The sequence below is a fragment of the Salmo salar genome, chromosome ssa11 (genome assembly GCF_905237065.1).
Source record: "Salmo salar chromosome ssa11, Ssal_v3.1, whole genome shotgun sequence".
NCBI classification, from domain to species: domain Eukaryota; kingdom Metazoa; phylum Chordata; class Actinopteri; order Salmoniformes; family Salmonidae; genus Salmo; species Salmo salar.
The window spans coordinates 1,655,276-1,672,928 of record NC_059452.1 but is presented as its reverse complement, the minus strand read 5'-3'; the positions used below and the strand labels follow the sequence as shown (position 1 = coordinate 1,672,928).

Genomic DNA, 17,653 nt, shown 5'->3' with positions numbered 1-17,653 from the left:
TTGAAGACTCATCTCTTCAGTAGGTCCTATGATTAAGTTTAGTCTGGCCCAGGAGTGTGAAGGTGAACGGAAAGGCACTGGAGCAACGAACCAGTTTCAACTGTTCTGCCTGCGGCTATGGAATCCTGACCTGTTCACCAGACGTCCTACCTGTCCCAGACCTGCTGTTTTCAACTCTCTAAAGACAGCAGGAGCGGTAGAGATACTCTGAATGATCGGCTATGAAAAGCCAACTGACATTTACTCCTGAGGTGCTGACATGTTGCACCCTCGACATCCACTGTGATTATTATTATTTGACCCTGCTGGTCACCTATGAACATTTGAACATCTTGGCCATGTTCTGTTATAATCTCCACCCGGCACAGCCAGAAGAGGACTGGCCACCCCTCATAGCCTGGTTCCTCTCTAGGTTTCTTCCTAGGTTCTGGCCTTTCTAGGGAGTTTTTCCTAGCCACCGTGCTTCTACACCTGCATTGCGTGCGGTTTGGGGTTTTAGGCTGGGTTTCTGTACAGAACTTTGAGATATCAGCTGATTTAAGAAGGGCTTTATAAATACATTTCATTTGATTTTGATTTGTTGTGTTAATATGGGTATGTGTGTTTGTTTGTTGACTGTATGTGAATGTTTGAGTTTTGTGTTAGTGTAGTGTGTGTATGTGAGTGTGTATACATAGTCTTGTGAGTGTGCATGGAGTCAGTGCAAGATAGGGACAGTGCAGATAGTCTAGGTAACAATTAATTAACTATTTAGCAATCTTATGGCTATTTAGCAGTCTTATGGCTTGGGGTTAGATGCTGTTTCGGAGCCTGTTGGTCTGAGAGCCAATGCTCCGATACCGTTTGACGGACGGTAGCAGAGTGAACAGTCTATGGCTTGGGTGGCTGGAGTCTTTGGCAATTTTTAGGCCCTTCTTCTGACACCGCCTGATATACTGTAGAGGTCCTGAATGGCAGGGAGCTCGGCCCCAGTGATGTAATGTGCTGTCCGCACCACCCTTTAGCGCATTGCGGTTGAGGGTGTTGCATTTGCCATACCAAGCGGTGATGCAGCCAGTCAAGATGCTCTCCATGGTGCAGCTGTAGAACTTTTTGAGGATCCGAGGGCCCATGACAAATCTTTTTAGCTTCTTGAGGGGGAAGAGGTGCTGTCCTGCCCTCTTTACGACTGTGTGGGTGTAGGTGGACCATGTTAAGTCCTTAGTGATGTGGATGCCAAGGAACGTAAAGCTCTCTATCCACTCTACTACAGCCCAGTCGATGTGGATGGGGGTGTGCTCTCCCCTCGTTCTCCTTTAGTCCACGATCAGCTCATTGGTCTTAATGATTGAGGGATAAGCTGTTGTCATGGCACCACACTGCCAAGTCTCTGACCTTGTCCTTGTAGGGTGGCTCATCGCCATCACTGATAAGGCCCACCACTGACGTGTCATCAGCAAACTTGATGATGATGGTGTTGGAGTAGTGCGTGGCCACGCAGTCATGGGTAAACAAGGACTACAGAAGGGGACTAACCTCACACCCTTGAGGGGTCCCCGTGTTGAGGGTCAGCATGGCGGAGGTCTTGTGCCTACCCTCACCATCTGGGGCCGTACCGTCAGGAAGTCCAGCATCCAGTTACAGAGGGAGGTGTTCAGTCCCAGGGTCCCCAGCTTGGTAATGAGCTTGGAGGTGACAATGGTGTTGAACGCTGAGCTATAGTCTATGAACAGCATTCTCACATAGTTATTTCTCCTCTTGTCCAGGTGGGAGAGGTCAGTGTGAAGTGCAATTGAGATTGCATTATCTGAGATAGTGGTGTTGATGTGTGTCATGACCAGCCTTTCAAAGCACTTCATAATTACAGATGGGAGTGCTACAAGGCGATACTCATTTAGGTAGGTTACCTTGGGTTCTTTGGGAACAGGGACAATGGTGTTCACCTTGAAACATACGATTACAGGCTAGCACAAGAAGAGATTGAAAATGTCTGAAGACACTTGCCCGCTGGTCTGCGTATGCTTTGAGAACACGCCCTGGTATTCAGTCTGGCCCGGCGGCCTTGCGACTTAACCTGTTTAAAAGTTTTACTCACATCGGCCATGGAGAGCGAGTCACACAGTCATCCGGAACAACAGGGGCTTTCACTCAAGACTCAGTGTTGCATTCCTCGAAGCGAGCATAAACAGTCTTGTAGCCTCGCGTCTGCTTCATCGGACCACTTCCATATTGAGCATGTCACTGGTACTTCCGATGTTAACTTTTATTTGTAAACAGGAAGCAAGAGAATTAAGCAATGGTCAGATTTGCAGAAGGGAGGACGAGGGGGGGCCTTATATGAGTTTCTGTGAGTCTAATAAAAGTGGTGTAAAGTTTTAGCGCCCCTAGTGACACAAGAAAAGTCATATCGAGTGTTTCACAATTGCTTCAAAAAATATAGATTTACCATGCTAGACACATCTACTCCACTGAAAAGTATGTCCAACAGTTTATTATAAGTTTGATGCTTACAGCTCATTATGTCCAGGATATGTGTGTTTATACGAGTGGTCCCATGTGGCTCAGTTGGTAGAGCATGGCACTTGCAACGCCAGGGTTGTGGGTTCGTATTCCCACGGGGGACCAGTACGAACAAATATGGAAACATATGCACTCTCTACTGTAGGTCGCTCTGGATAAGAGCATCTCCTAAATGACTAAAATGTAAAAAAAATAATGTATAACATGTTTATTACATGTTATGTTCCACACACTGCATATGGACAAACTGCTCTCTACCAGGGTGGCCAGTTTATGGGAAGTTTGCTGATATGCGTAAGATGACGGAGGGAGAGAAGAAGAAAGGGATTAAGGAGTAGAGGGGTTGATTGGGGATCAGGTATCCTCAGAATGCCACTGCAGGGGAAACTCAGTAGTCCCGGTGGGACGCGGCACAGACTCCCGCAGTGCCCCGCCAAATGCCATGACATCATCAGGTCACACATTCCAACGGAGAGGGCCAATCGGACACAACATCCCATCACATGGACACAGTGTATTTCTTTGACATTTGACAGCTGTTCAAAGAAGCCATCCCTTATGTGTTCATCTCAACACCCTTCAATATGTAGTGAAGAGCATACATGCCTTAAAGGGATACTTCAGGATTTTGGCAATGAGGCCCTTTATCTACTTCCCCAGAGACATACAAATGTATCCACAAGTGAATCTGACTCTAGGGAAGTAGGAACTCCAGTCCAGACACAACACTACTTCACAATGTTGATGTACAAGAACAGTAATAATCTCTGAAATAGAAGAAGCACTGCATCCAATAACTTGTAATTCTGCCTGTCTGTCCATTCATCTGTTAATATGTCTGATTTCCCTTCTGTCTGCTCGTATGTCTGATTTCCCATCTGTCTGATTGCCGTCTGTCCAATTGCAGTCTCTCTATCTCTGTGGGTGTGTCATAATTCATAATTTCCCCTTTTGCAGCTGGCCACTCCAAATGGCTTTTTCAAGACACTGCAACCCCAAAAATAAACACATGAGCTCCCTATTCTATGGCTATTTTGCTTAACTGATCTGTTACTCATAAGGATTAAACCCACTTCATGGTGGCCCCTTTTGAATGAGAGAAGAAAGAGATTTTGGAACGTTTTCAAACCGCCAATTGTATTGCAGGTTAAATGTCACATATAATATAAACATCCTGGAGTTCCAAGCTAAATGGGATAGTGACGTGTGTGTGTCCATGTGTGTGTGTCCATATTCGTATTCCGACCGTGAATGGAAGGCAGGTGGCGTGCCAGGTTGCCATGGCAATGCCTCAGTTAAGACACTACCAAGAGGAGGGGAGAGCTGAATGGAGGTCATCATGGTACTCTACTTACACACACAAACTCACACTACTCTGCATTCTCTTCCATCGGATTCCTCAGTAGGGAAAAACACTCATACAACTCACACACTCCATCTTTCTCTCTCCCTTTCTAACACACAGTGTCTCGTTCGTTCTCTCTATCACTCAATCGACAGTATCTTCCTTTATGTCTTGGTTTTTATCTGTCGATCTCTCCCTCTATTTCTCTCCGTTCACTATTTCTCACTTTTTCTCTCTCCTCCCTGTATCTTCGATGCATTTAAAAGTCACACTGCAAGAATGGAAGGAGTTGACACAGATAATGTAGTAAAACTAAAGTCATTTGTTTTCCTAAACCTTGCTCTCAATCTCACTATGATTTACCATGCAATATTTAATTTAACTAAAAAAGGACATTTCCTAAAGAAAATGTGTGTGCTTGCTGGTGTTCAAGTATGTTCATATTACAGGGGGCTGCTGATAGGAGGACGGCTCATAATAATTTCTGTAACGGAGCAAATGGAATGTCATCACATGGAAACCATGTGTTTGATGTAGTTGATACCATTCCACCTATTCCGCTCCAGCCATACAACAAGCGCATGCTCCCCAATTAAGGTGTCACCAACCTCCTGTGGTTAATAAGTAAGGTGGAATACAGTAATGTTCTTGCTTTCATCAACCACACTAAGAACTGCCTCAAGACCTCATCACTCATTATCAAGTAGTTATAATACTAACACATTGCCTAGGTGACACCATGTACACTATATAGCCAAGCCCTCAGTGCTGCACATCTAACGATAGCAAACTTTCTTCAAACACTCCCCAGAGAAGACAGCCAACCCAAATCATGTCTACCCTTTGTCTCACCTTGACTAGACTGACTTTTTCTAGCTTCCTTTCCTTTGTGTGTGTGTGTGTGTGTGTGTGTGTGTGTGTGTGTGTGTGTGTGTGTGTGTGTGTGTGTGTGTGTGTGTGTGCCTCCTCACACACGCACAGGCAAACACTCACAAACACACTTAGAATTGAAACGCTGCTGAGCACCATAGCCCGAGGCAATACAAGCGCTGAAAGTTAATGTAATATTGTTATTATTGTTTTACTTTCGTAAAGCGTGACCAATATAGTCATTATTCAAAATACATGACTGACACAGGCCCAGAAGGAACAAGCCATTGCTGTTGCAAATTACTGAATTTCACAACTGTTCCTTGACAAACTGAGATAGGAACCTTACTTGTGTCTATATTTGCCTAAATGTTTTTTCTCTCTAACACTCGGCTATATGGAGGGAATGAAAGTTTGATTAAATTTGTGCATTTTGTTTCAGAGCCAAGTCTAAATAAATAGAGATAGTGTGTGTGCACGTGTGTTCGAAGTGTGTTGTATGTGAGTACATGCATGCGTGTGTGTGTTTGTCGCAGACAAGAGTCAGGCACCATTCTACACAAGTAAAGCAGTGATGGTATGAAGTTAATATATTCTGTAAAAGTTTGGGATTGAAGAAAGACCAAGTATAACATCTGCATGACCTCTAAAATAATTGGGTCCTTTGTACTGCCAAGGTTTCACTGTGGATCCAACTAAAGTATTCAAATATGTCTGCGAGTGTCTGTATATAGGAAGGAATATGTATGAGAGAGCGATGGAGAGAGAGAAGAGGGAGTGATAGAAAAAGGGGGAAAACAGAGCCAGAATGAGAGTGAAAAAGGAGAGAGATGCGGAGAGAAAGAAACAGAAAGCGAGATTGGGAGACAAAGACAGAGAGAGAGAAAGATGCAAGTGTGACTTGTGTGACTTGACTTCTAAAACTATGGTTTTGGAATGCCTTAGCGATATTTACAGATGTAGGCTATTTCATGCCAATAAAGCACCTTAAATTGAAATTGAATTGGAAGAAAGAAAAAATGCATCAGTCCCTGAGAGGACAGCACATGAAATGTGTTGGTAGGGGGTTAGATGACTCAGGGAATCAGGTAGAGGAATCTGCTGAGACAGTTTGGGGTTAGTAGATGACGTGGGCAGTGGAAGTGGGGGCACAGACACACACCCCTGTTTTATTCTCATGCCACCAGACCTGTGGGTATTCCGGGGAGCACACTGCTTTTCTCACCTGTCTTACACTCACACTTATGCACGCACACACACACACACAGTCTAAAGTCAGCTTGATCTGCATTAGTGTTCAAAAGAGTTCTCAAAACAGCTCACACCAGACTCAGAGCTCTCCTCTGTAGCTTTCACCAGATGGTGAGATCTGAGAAAGAGAGAGTGCTTTTTAATATGCACTTTAAATCTGCTCCTTGGTCAAATACAGGGGGGTTGAGAATACTGTGTGTGTATGTGGAGGTCAGAGAATTGGCATTGTGTGATTTGTTGGTGTATCTAAGATGGCTTTGCAAGCCCCATGTTTCTCTACTGGTGTTGCAAGCCCCATGCTCTACCAACTGAGCCACACAGTCGTGTTATGACATGTTACCTGTGGTTGTGGGTGTCCTTTGACCAGACATTGGAGCTCCAGGCGGTCTCCCTCTCTGATAGTGTAGATCCTCTCACTGATGTTGTCCTCCTTCACCACGCATGCCTGGCCCGCGTGCGAGATCTGGGCATTGGCAGGGGCTGCGTCAACACAGGAGAAACAAAAGAGGAAGGATCATATTTTCAAACGAAATAACAAATATGTTTTTGTTAAGGTACATGAAAGTTCAAGTTTTAGAGGGCATTCCTGGAAAAAAATCTGATTTCTTACTTTCGAACAGCTCTCCTGTATATTACAGTTGGAAGCCCATATTCAGACACCCGAATAAAAATGTTTTAAATTCTAATTGTCACAGAAAATTCACCAAACGCTGTTATTTTTTTAAGAATGTTGTGAAGTTCTATCCCTAAAAAAATAACAAATAAAGATTGAACTAATCAAAGGCTTGGTGAGTTAGGTATGTTAGTGTTCGCCTAGAACAAAAATGTTCAGTGCACATCCATTGGATTGAGAAGCACTGAATGAAGTGACAGGTTGAAGAGAACCCCAGTAGACACCATGGCCTCAAGAACTAGGACCGAAGACATCTGGCTTATGACGTAAGACAGCCTACGAGGCTCGTTACAGAAGGTGGTCAAGATTGCGTGCGAGTTGCTTCATGTAACATCAGCCTGGGCAAGATTTTTACATTTTAGTCATTTAGCAGGTGATGGGGGACAGGAGGTAGGTGGGGAAGAGAGGGAATTGAGACAGAGACAAGGAGAGAGAAACAGCAGGTGATGGAGAGGGAAGAAGAAAAGAAAGAGAGAGAGAGAGAGAGAGAGAGAGAGAAAAAAAAGAACACTAAGGGCTACTCGGAAATCCCCGTAGGGAGAAAAAAAGGGGAGTACAATCCCAGGTAACAATTATAGGGAGAGAGAGAACGATTTTGTAATGTTACCTGTAAAGTTCCCCTAATGTTTGAGTGTCCAGTTTTCCGTTAGTTCGGGAAACATTATATCTACACTGAACAAAAATATAAACTCAACATACAAAGTCCAATGTTTCATCAGCTGAAATAATACATCTCAGAAATGTTCCATATGCACAAAAATATTGTTTCTCTCAAATGTTTTACACAAATTGGTTTACATCCCTGTTAGTGAGCATTTCTACTTTGCCAAGATAATCAATCCACCTCACAGGTGTGGCATATCAAGAAGCTGATTAAACAGCATAGTCATAACACAGGTGCACCTTCTGCTGGGGACAATAAAAGGCCACTCTAAAATGTGCAGTTGTGTCACATAACACAATGCCAGAGATGTCCAGTTTTGAGGGGGTGTGCAATTGGCATGCTGACTTCAGGAATGTCCAACAGAGCTATTGCCATAGAATTTAATGCTAATTTCCATACCATAAGCCGCCTATAACGTCGTTTTAAAGAATTTAGCAGGACGTCCAACCGGCCTCACAACCGCAGACCACGTGTATGGCGTTGCGTGGGCAAGCAGTTTGCTGATGTCAACATTGTGAACAGAGTGCCCCATGGTAGGGGTGGGGTTATGGTATGGGCAGGCATAAGCTACGGACAATGAACACAATAGCATTTTATCGATGGCAATTTGAATGCACAGAAATACCGTGACGAGATCCTGATGCCCATTGTAAGGTCATTTTTTTAAGGTATCTGTGACCAACAGATGCATGTCTGTATTCCCAGTCATGTGAAATCCATAGATTAGGGCCTAATCAATTTCTTTCAATTCACTGATTTCAGTAAAATCTTCAAAATTGTTGCATGTTGTGTTTATATTTTTGTTCAGTATTTCAATTGACTGATTTCCTTATATGAACTGTAACTCTGTAAAACCTATGAAATTGTTGCGTTTTAATATTTTTTCAATATATGTTAACAAAAACCTTCGGAGAACCTTTTTAGTGTGTTTTGGTGTTAAATTTAGGAGAATATTCCCTTCATGTCAAGCAGAACGTATCTAGAACATGGTTGTTGTTTGCTATATTAAGCAGGCAGACAGGCATCAAGGCATTCTGTTCCTGTTCAATTGAACGTTAGAATGGGCAAAACGAGTGACTTAAGCGACTTCAAGCGTCGTATGATTTTCGGTGCCAGGTGTGCCGTATCCAGTATCTCAGAAATGTCTGCCTTCCTGGGCTTTTCACACTGGACAGTGTCTAGGGTTTACCGAGAATGGTGCGACAAACAAAAAACATCCAGTCAGCGGCAGTCCTCTGGGCGAAAACAGTTTGTTGATGAGAGCGGTCGAATGAGAATGGCAAGAATCGTAAGAATTGTGCAAGCTAACAGGAGGGCCACAAACAGACAAATAACACCACAGTACAACAGTGGTGTGCAGAACAGCATCTCAGAACGCACAACTCGTCAATCCTTTTCATGGATGGGCTATTGCAGCAGACGGCCACACTGGATTCTACTCCTATCAGCTAAAAACAAGAAGAAGCGGCTCCAGTGGGCACGCCATCACCAACACTGGACAATTGAGGAGTAGGAAAACATTGCCTGGTCTGACGAATCCTTGTTCCTGTTGGGTCATACTGATGACAGAGTCTGGATTTGGCATAAACAGCTATGGAGTCCATGGACCCATCCTGCCTGGTATAGGCTGGTGGCGTACTGGTGTGGAGAATGCTTTCCGGGCACAAGTTAGGTCCCTTGATACCAACTGAGCAAAAAAACGTTTCTGACACCTTGCTGAATCCATGCCCCGAAGAATTTGGGCTGTTCTGGAGGCAAAAGGGTCTCCGGCCCGGTACTAGATGGGTGTACCTAATAAACTGGCCAGTGAGTGTATATAGAACATAGTTGCCATGTTCTCAGAATATAAGATATTAATGTTGTAGGCACATTTCAAGAACATTCCTGTGTCCAGTTTTCTGAGGGTAAGGAGAATATTCCATCAATGTCCCACATTCTCAGATCGTACTAGACACGATTCATGGGAATGTTGCAAGAACATTTCTCTGTATCATTTGTTAGGATGATGCATGCTGGTCCTAAAGAAACCTATCACACCTTGTTACTGTTGCCAAGCCCATCAAGGCCCTGATTGGTGAACCACTGATCCATTCACAGGTCTTTTTGTCTGTTGGCAAGGTTATGGACACACACAAAGTGCTTTTAACTTACACATTGTAATAATTTATTTCAACATGTGTCCATTGTGCATGTTCATTTATACAGTAATTATTATTCAACATGTCCTCACTAGGATTTGAACTCACAGCTTCTTGGTTCATGGCTTTCAGATGATGCTGCTACGCCCACCATGTCGGTGTCAGTTATCAATTCATTTGACTATTCTCTCATCATTGACTTGATGAGAGAAGGGTTTTCTGTAGAGTTGTCAACATTGGTGGGGCATATTAACTTGTTTTAATGACACTCCTGAATCAATATGATAAATACAGTTTTTCTTGAGTGTAGTTTTAAGAAAGCTGAGATTTACTTCAAAGTGCAATCAGCCTATTGCTTACACTTATCAAGTTGTTTCAGATCTACACAAATTCCTAGGGAGGAGGTTAGGGTTTCTTCTGGACAGGGTGTAACTATACTGGCCCAATAACACATCCCCTAGAGATATCTCGTTGGGACAGTGTTTAGGGTGCTGGTGGCCTGGGTTTGAGACCCGCTAGGACAGTCACCCTACTCTCACGTTCTTAGCAATGTTAATGTCATTATTTGGCAACAGTTACAGCACACCTATCTGATATCATTCAAATGAGTTTCTCATTGAAAGATGGGAATCAGTAGAATTCTAGACAGCTGAGCATCTCAAAAAGAACTCTGGTGTTTTTTTTAATCCACACCATATACTCAAGAAAATATTTTATTGATCATAGTGATTCAGGAGTATCATTGAAACAGGTTAATATGCCCTAAAAACATTGAACAATTATACAGAAAGCCCTTAAAATGCTGAAATAAGTAAATAAAATAAATGATAAAGAATAGTCAGATTAACTGATACTTGACATGGACATGGTGGCGTAGCAGGAAAATTGGAGTACCGTGAACCAAGAGGTTGTGAGTTCAAATCCCAGGTGAGGAAATGTTGAATAATACTTATTGTATAAATGAACATGCACAATGTAATCAAGTGTGTGAAATACGTAAGTTAAAAGCACATTGTGTGTGAGTATCCCTTGCCAATAGACAAAGACCTATGAATGGATCAGTGGTTCACCACTCAGGGCCTTGACTGGTCTGTGCTTCTACACCTGCATTGCTTGCTGTTTGGGGTTTTAGGCTGGGTTTCTGTACAGCACGTTGAGATATCAGCTGATGTAAGAAGGGCTATATAAATTTGATTTGGTTTGATTTCGGCAACAGTAACAAGACGTGCTGTGTAATTAAAAAATGTTGGGACACAATATTGGGGGAACATTAACCTTTTCACATGTGACTTCCAAATATCTCTAACAGTCCCCCTTGCATGAACAGTTTGAAATAAGGTGTGTTCTGCCTCATTAATTCACATAGAAGTCGGCCATTTCACTGTGGCAGGCAATTTACGTTTTAGAGATGCTGTGCTAATGTAAGGCGAGGATTAGCTAGATGAGCCAGACAAACTTCTCTCTTCGATGAGAGCCCAAGCACTCCCCCAGTGTTTCCCCAGATCAAGTATACAGACATTTGCACATCTCCAGTCAGAACAGAACCTGCATTAACTTTTTCCCCCTGGCGCATTTTCTGGCTGGCACTGACATTTCCTTCCTTGTTGTTTTCCTTACTAATAATAACTTTGGACATGTGTGCATTCCTGTCAAAGAAAGTGCCTTATTACGTTATGATTATAGTTTCTGTATATCGTGTTGTCGCTTCTACTGTAGCACACTGTATGCATGTATGTATGTATGTATGTACAGTGCATTCGGAAAGCATTCAGACCCTTTCACTTTTTCCACATTTTGTTATGTTACTGACATATTCTAAAATTGACTAAATAGTTTTTTTCTAAACACAAAATCCCCCAAAATGGCAAAGCAAAAACAGGTCTATAAAAACGTTGGCAAATGTATAAAAAAAAATAATGAATTATTGCATTTACATAAGTGTTAAGACCCTTTACTCAGTACTTTGCTGTAATCACTGACAAAGCTGCTTCAACAACCACACACAAAGCCTAGAGTCTTCTTGGGTAGGACGCTACAAGCTTGGCACACCTGTATTTGAAGAGTTTCTCCAAATCTTCTCAGCAGATCATCTCAAGCTCTGTCAGGTTGGATGGGGAGCTATTTTCAGGTATATCCAGAGATGTTCGATCAGGTTCAAGTCCAGGCTCTGACTGGGCCACTCAAGGACATTCAGAGAGTTGTCCCGAAGCAACTCCTGAGTTGTCTTGGCTGTGTGCATAGGGGTCGTTGTCCTGTTGGAAGGTGAAACGTTGCCCCAGTCTGAGGTCCTGAGCGCTCAGGAGCAGGTTTTCATCAAGCATCTCTCTGTACTTTGCTCCATTCACCTTTCCTTCGATCCTGACTAGTTTCCGAGTCCCTGCCTCTGAAAAATATTCCCACAGCATGATGCTGCCACCACCATGCTTCACTGTAGGGATGGAGCAAGGTTTCCTCTGCCTCGACACAATCCTGTCTTGGAGCTCTTCGCGCAATTCCTTCAACCTCATAGCTTGGTTTTTGCTCTGACATGCACTGTCAACTGTGGGACCTTATATAGACAGGTTTGTGCCTTTCCAAATCATGTCCAATAAATTGACTTTACCACAGGTGGACTCCAATCAAGTTGTAGAAACATCTCAAGGATGCTCAATGGAAATAGGATGCACCTGAGCTCAATTTAGGTTCTCTATCAAAGGGTTTAAATACTTATGTAAATAAGGTATGTTTTTTATTTTTAATACATTTGCAAAAATGTCTGAAAACCTGTTTTTACTTCATTATGGGGTATTGTCTGTAGATTGTTGAGGAAAAATAACAATTTAATACATTTTAGAATAAGGCTATAATGTAACAAAATGTGGAAAAAGTGGAGGAGTCTGAATATTTTCAGAATCCACCGTATGCATGTACATAATGTATTCTGTGTGTATTCCTTTACAATTGCGTACACGCAAGGTAATACTTGGTAACCTTTATGGTTTGATACTAAACTGTGCTTACAGTATCTTGCTAGCTACAATATTCTAATAGCTCTGTAAAACAATGCTAATGGCGTTAGAGAAGTATTAGGTTCTGTTGTATACTTTGAAGCTGCCCTTATCATGACCATGGTCTGTGTATAAATTTGGCCTGTTTAGCATAGCTCTGCCCTGCCCTGCCTCCTTGTGGAGATCTTGTGGAGCTCTTCAGTTACTGTTTCTTTCTGTTTCTTATACATTTTTTCAATTTAACCTTTATTCAACGAGGCAAGTCATACATAATTGTGATTTTGTCAATACAATTTTTCTTTTTATATCAGTGTTATGTTACTTCTTTGTAATACTGTTTTATTGTTATATCCTGATATTGTATGCTAATTACTAATACTTCCTCTTCATTCTGTACTTTCAGAAACCACACACACAAACAGTATTGAACATTATTTGCCAACATCACAACTGGAAGTGGATTGAGGTCAGATTGTCGAAGATTGAGGTCAGCTTTTCTATGCTAGCAACATACTTTTTGAACATACACTCCTTTACAGTTTTACTGGAGAAAAGAACAGCAAGAAAAGACATAGGCCTATACGTAACGGGTGTATTTTATTGAAGTATTGGTAGTGGTTGAACAACAAAAACTGAAACTAGTTTTACTAAAGGAAAAAAAAATGCAAGAAAAGACTTACAACTTATTAGTATGCATAACCTACATTTCAATACTCATGTAGTGATTGAACAACAACTGTATTCCTACCCCCCAACCCTAAAAGCATAGTATCATGGCAGCACTCCGGTCAAGTCACCTGTCAGTCAGTCAGTCAGTAATTGCTGAAGATGTGCTCAATAGTGCTTGAGCATATTACATTTACATTTTAGTCATTTAGCAGACGCTCTTATCCAGAGTGACTTACAGTAGTGAATGCATACATTTCATACAATTTCATTAAAAAAAAAAATTCTGTGCTGGCCCCCCGTGGGAAACAAACCCACAACCCTGGCGTTGCAAACACCATGGTGAAACACAGAAGTCTGTCACAAGCTAAACACATGTACTTTGTCAACCTCCTCTGCTCCCTTCTCCTGGTGCCGAACAGGCAGACTTTGTAGTGCCTCATTCATATTATGGTTTCTGTTGGCCAAGAGTCAGCTATATATGACTGCTTGTGTTAGCTCACTCTTTCCTTAGACTAATGTAGCCTACATTTTTCGATTTGGATGAGAATTGTGTTATGCTGTTACTACTGTGAATGTCTGAACATTGCGATCCAAAAATAAACAGCTCACATTGAGGACATAAAGTTGTGTTTGTGCAAAATGTTTCTGTGAAAAATCAGTGTGGCCAGCTCAAACACTGACTGTTGCGTCAATCAAAACTAGATGTTCTAATGAAGTGTTCATCACACCGGTTTGAGCTTATGCTGCAGGGACCACTGTAGAATGATCACACCCGTGTGTTCATACACATCAAACGGTAAATATCTTGTGTTCTGAGAACATGGCAACCATGTTCCTTGTATGTTTGGTGGGATGTTGATAGAATATTCTCCTAACCTACAGGGAACTGAACACATGAATGTTCTTGCAACGTTCCCATGAAACATGTCTAGGATATTTACATCTTAAGTTCTGTAAGTTCTATTTGACATTAAGGTAATGGTCTCTGGGAAACATTCCTATGAAAACGTTAGTTAATGACCTACTGAGATTCTTAAGGGAACGTTCTCTAAAGTTGTGGGAACATTTGTTGTTAGCTGGGATGATGTGATTCTTATCGATGCACACTTCCCAAAGTAAACAGCCATTAAAATGTACACACTGATAGAGACCCCAAACTTATACGCTCCTAAAATCAGATCCTCTCCCCATAATGCCAACCCCATTGCCACAGAGTAAAATAGTATATTAGCATACTGTATTAGCATGTTAGCCCAGGCCATAACCAGCGAGAGGCAGTGGCATAGCAGCCCCATGGCCCAGGGCCCCTCACTCGTCTGGGGCAGGCCTGGAGCGACAAGGCCCTTGACAGTTATCACATTGTTTCAGCCTGACACAGGCAGCACACCACATGCTAACCCTCTAACCTGGCGTGAGCTTCACAGTATGAATGGTAAGAGAAGAGAGACCGGGGAGGGGGAGTGGGTGTAATATGGTGTAACGCTCCACACTCTATTGCCTGCATCAGTGTGTGTGTGCGTGCGTGTGTGAGAGTGGGAGGGGGGGAGAGAGAGAGGTTGTGTTTGTGTGTTATGGAGATGGATGTCAGTGTGTGTGAGAGAGATAGAAACAGTGTATGTGTGTTGCAGGGGAAGGGAAACGGGAAAGCATATTTGAATCAGAGATGTGCTCTGGCGCACGTTCAGCAGTTTTCGGTAATGGCACATCTCGTCAGGAAGTATCAGTGGACCGCTGGACTGGGGTGATTATGACATGGCAGAGGCCTGTTTTAGCATATATCGCTGCTGTTGATCTCTCCCTCTTTCTCTCTCCTATCTCCATCACTCACTCTTTTTTACTCTTTCTCTCTGTTTTACTCTCTCGCTCTCCATCTCATGTCGAGGTCAACTTATGAAACCTCTCTGCCCACTGCGATTGCCCAGAAGGTCAAACAGGTCTGCATTAGGGAGATAGAGAGGACACAAGGTGGGGGGTCAGAGGAGACATAGGGGCAGAACCTTGGTGGCAGGGCCATAGGCGGTGAGGGGTTAACTCGACAACTCAACTTTGAGGTGAGTGCACAGGGCAAGGCTGATTTAAATTGTGAATAATTGTCCTTTTGAGCTCATTAGCACATTGGCGCTAGCGCAGCCTCTCCAGAGGGAGAGCGTATGAACCACATCGTGCGGCTCCTCCACTACTCTTGCCTCAGGCTAGAGGCAGTCTGGCCGACTCCAGCAGCCAGTGCTGGTTAAAGATATATATATATATATATATATGAGAGAGCGAGAGAGCGATAAAAATAAAACACCAAAATATATCCTGTACTGCATACGTGTACCATACTCACCTTTCCATCTACCACATGATACAAACCAACATCACAATACCCAAAACAATACCCACTTCTACAACCATATATCCAAAACATCTTCAGATAGACATGGATGCCCTCTAATGGCCCGTCTCACCCAGACTGGCCTACTGAGCCCCCCTCCCACCTTGACCATACTTGACGCCCCAGCATACAACAGCTTCACACAGGTCAAAAAACTCTTTCCAAACCCAAACATCACATTAAACAGATACTCATGGTCCACTCTATCAAAAGCCTTCTCTTGATCTAAAGAGACCAGTCCAAAGTTCACATTAGAACCTCTCGACAAGTCCAACATGTCCCTGATTAAGAACAAGTTGTCCGTGATTGAGCGTTCCGGTACACAATATGTTTGGTCCTTATGTACTATCGAGTCCAAATGGGAATTCAGTCTGTTAGAGAGGACCTTGGCAAATATCTTGTAGTCCGCACAGAGTAATGCCACAGGCCTCCAGTTCTTAAGTTCACACAAGTCCCCTTTTTTGGGCAGGAGAGTCAGAGCCGCCCAACGGCAGCTCATCGGCAACTCTCATACCCCGACGCATTCACGCAACACGCAAAAGAAGTCCTGTCCAATTGTTCCCCAGAATTTTTTTATAAAACTCCACTGGGAGTCCATCGACCCCTGGTGCACGACCGGGGGACATCTGGGTTACGGCCTCTTCCAGTTCATGGGACAACAGAGGAATGTCCATTTCATCCCTCTGTGCGAGAGAGAGCTTAGGGAGTCCTGCGAACAAGACCTGAGCACACATAGGATCACACACTTCTGCCCTACACAACTTAGTATAAAACTCCACAGTCCGCTCCCGCATCTCCTCCACCACAGAGGTCACCCGCCCATCAGACAGCTATAGACAATGCATACCCTTGGCTTCACCGCTCTGTCTTTCCAAACCAAAGAAGAAGAGCTGGGAGCAAAAAGTGGCATCTTGTAAGAGCTTTACATTGAACTTCCAATAGGATACCTACCGGGGCCCTGGTGAAATAGACAGCCGAGCTATGGTTATGTGGTGATCCAAAAACCCCACCGGGAGGATGGTAGCGCCCAACAGCCTACTGCTCCGATTCCTAGACATGTAAAACCGATCAAGTCGGGCTGCACTCACCCTAGCCCCAAAAACCTTCACCCATGTATACTGTCTTGTGTTGGGATGTTTAGTTCTCCAAACATCCACTAGGTCGAACTGATTAATGATGTCCCTTAACACTCCCACTGAATGAGGCTCTTCCCCATTTCTGTCTTTCGTAAAATCAATTGTACAGTTACAGTCCCCTCCGACCACCAGCGTCTTCTCAGGTGCTACCTGTGAGAGTTCCTGTCTAAGACTCCCAAATAGAACCCCCCTCTCTCTCCCTGTATTAGGCGCATACACATTTATAAAGACAAAACCCATGTTGTTAATTTCTGCTTTTACAACAAGCAGCCCAGCCCTACACACCTCCTTTGAGGAGCACATTTTTACAGACAGACACAGTGCAAAAAGGACTGCCACCCCTGCACTAAAATTTGTCCCATGGCTCAACACATTTGCCCCTTTCCACCAGAGCCCCCAATCGACTTCATTCAACACATCACTATGTGTCTCCTGCAGAAACAACACCTGTACTTTTTTTTGTTTTACATATTCATCCTCTTTCCCGCATCTCTGGCGCCATTTACATTGAGCAAGCCTACCCAAAGAGTCTCCTTAAGAAGTGGGAGAAAAGCCAGAAAAGAAAGAGACCAATAGCAAAGCTCAAAAAGCTCCAGTATCAGATGTAAAATATACATCTAAACAGTGTTTGAAGGTAAACCTTTACACAGTGTTGTGACCCACTTCCTCAACCTAAACCGTTTCCTGGGTGAGAGGACACCATGCCCCTCATTTTTCATAGCATGTTGTACTGATCTTACAAACTTTCTCGATTCAGAAAAAAAAGCCTCAGAAAAAAAAGCCTCAAGATTAACTTTTTTCCCCTTGGTCTCATTCAGGAACCTTGTCAGTTCTCTCAATGTGTACTTTGACCCCTCTGCATGACTTGCTGTCAACTCCGGGCCTAGGAGTCTGAAAAAAATAACTCCTCATCCTCTTCCTCACACTCACTTTCCTCCTCATCTCTATCTCCCACCCTGACCACCTGCCCTTCCTCTCTGGTCAGGGCATCCCCCACAGCAACAGGCAAAGTTTCCATGCTGCCTTTGACCACACCCTTTTTCC

The 17,653-nt window shown here is 43.3% G+C and overlaps 1 protein-coding gene across 2 annotated transcripts in view; it reads right to left on the bottom strand.

Moving 5' to 3' along the window:
• LOC106561882 (MAM domain-containing glycosylphosphatidylinositol anchor protein 1) overlaps positions 1–17,653 on the bottom strand; it is a 471,396-nt gene that overhangs the window by 361,381 nt on the left and 92,362 nt on the right. For both annotated transcript variants that reach the window (XM_014126165.2, XM_014126164.2), the window contains exon 3: positions 6,306–6,445. In XM_014126165.2, the coding sequence (XP_013981640.1) occupies positions 6,306–6,445 (140 nt within the window). The remainder of the gene's footprint in view (positions 1–6,305; positions 6,446–17,653) is intronic.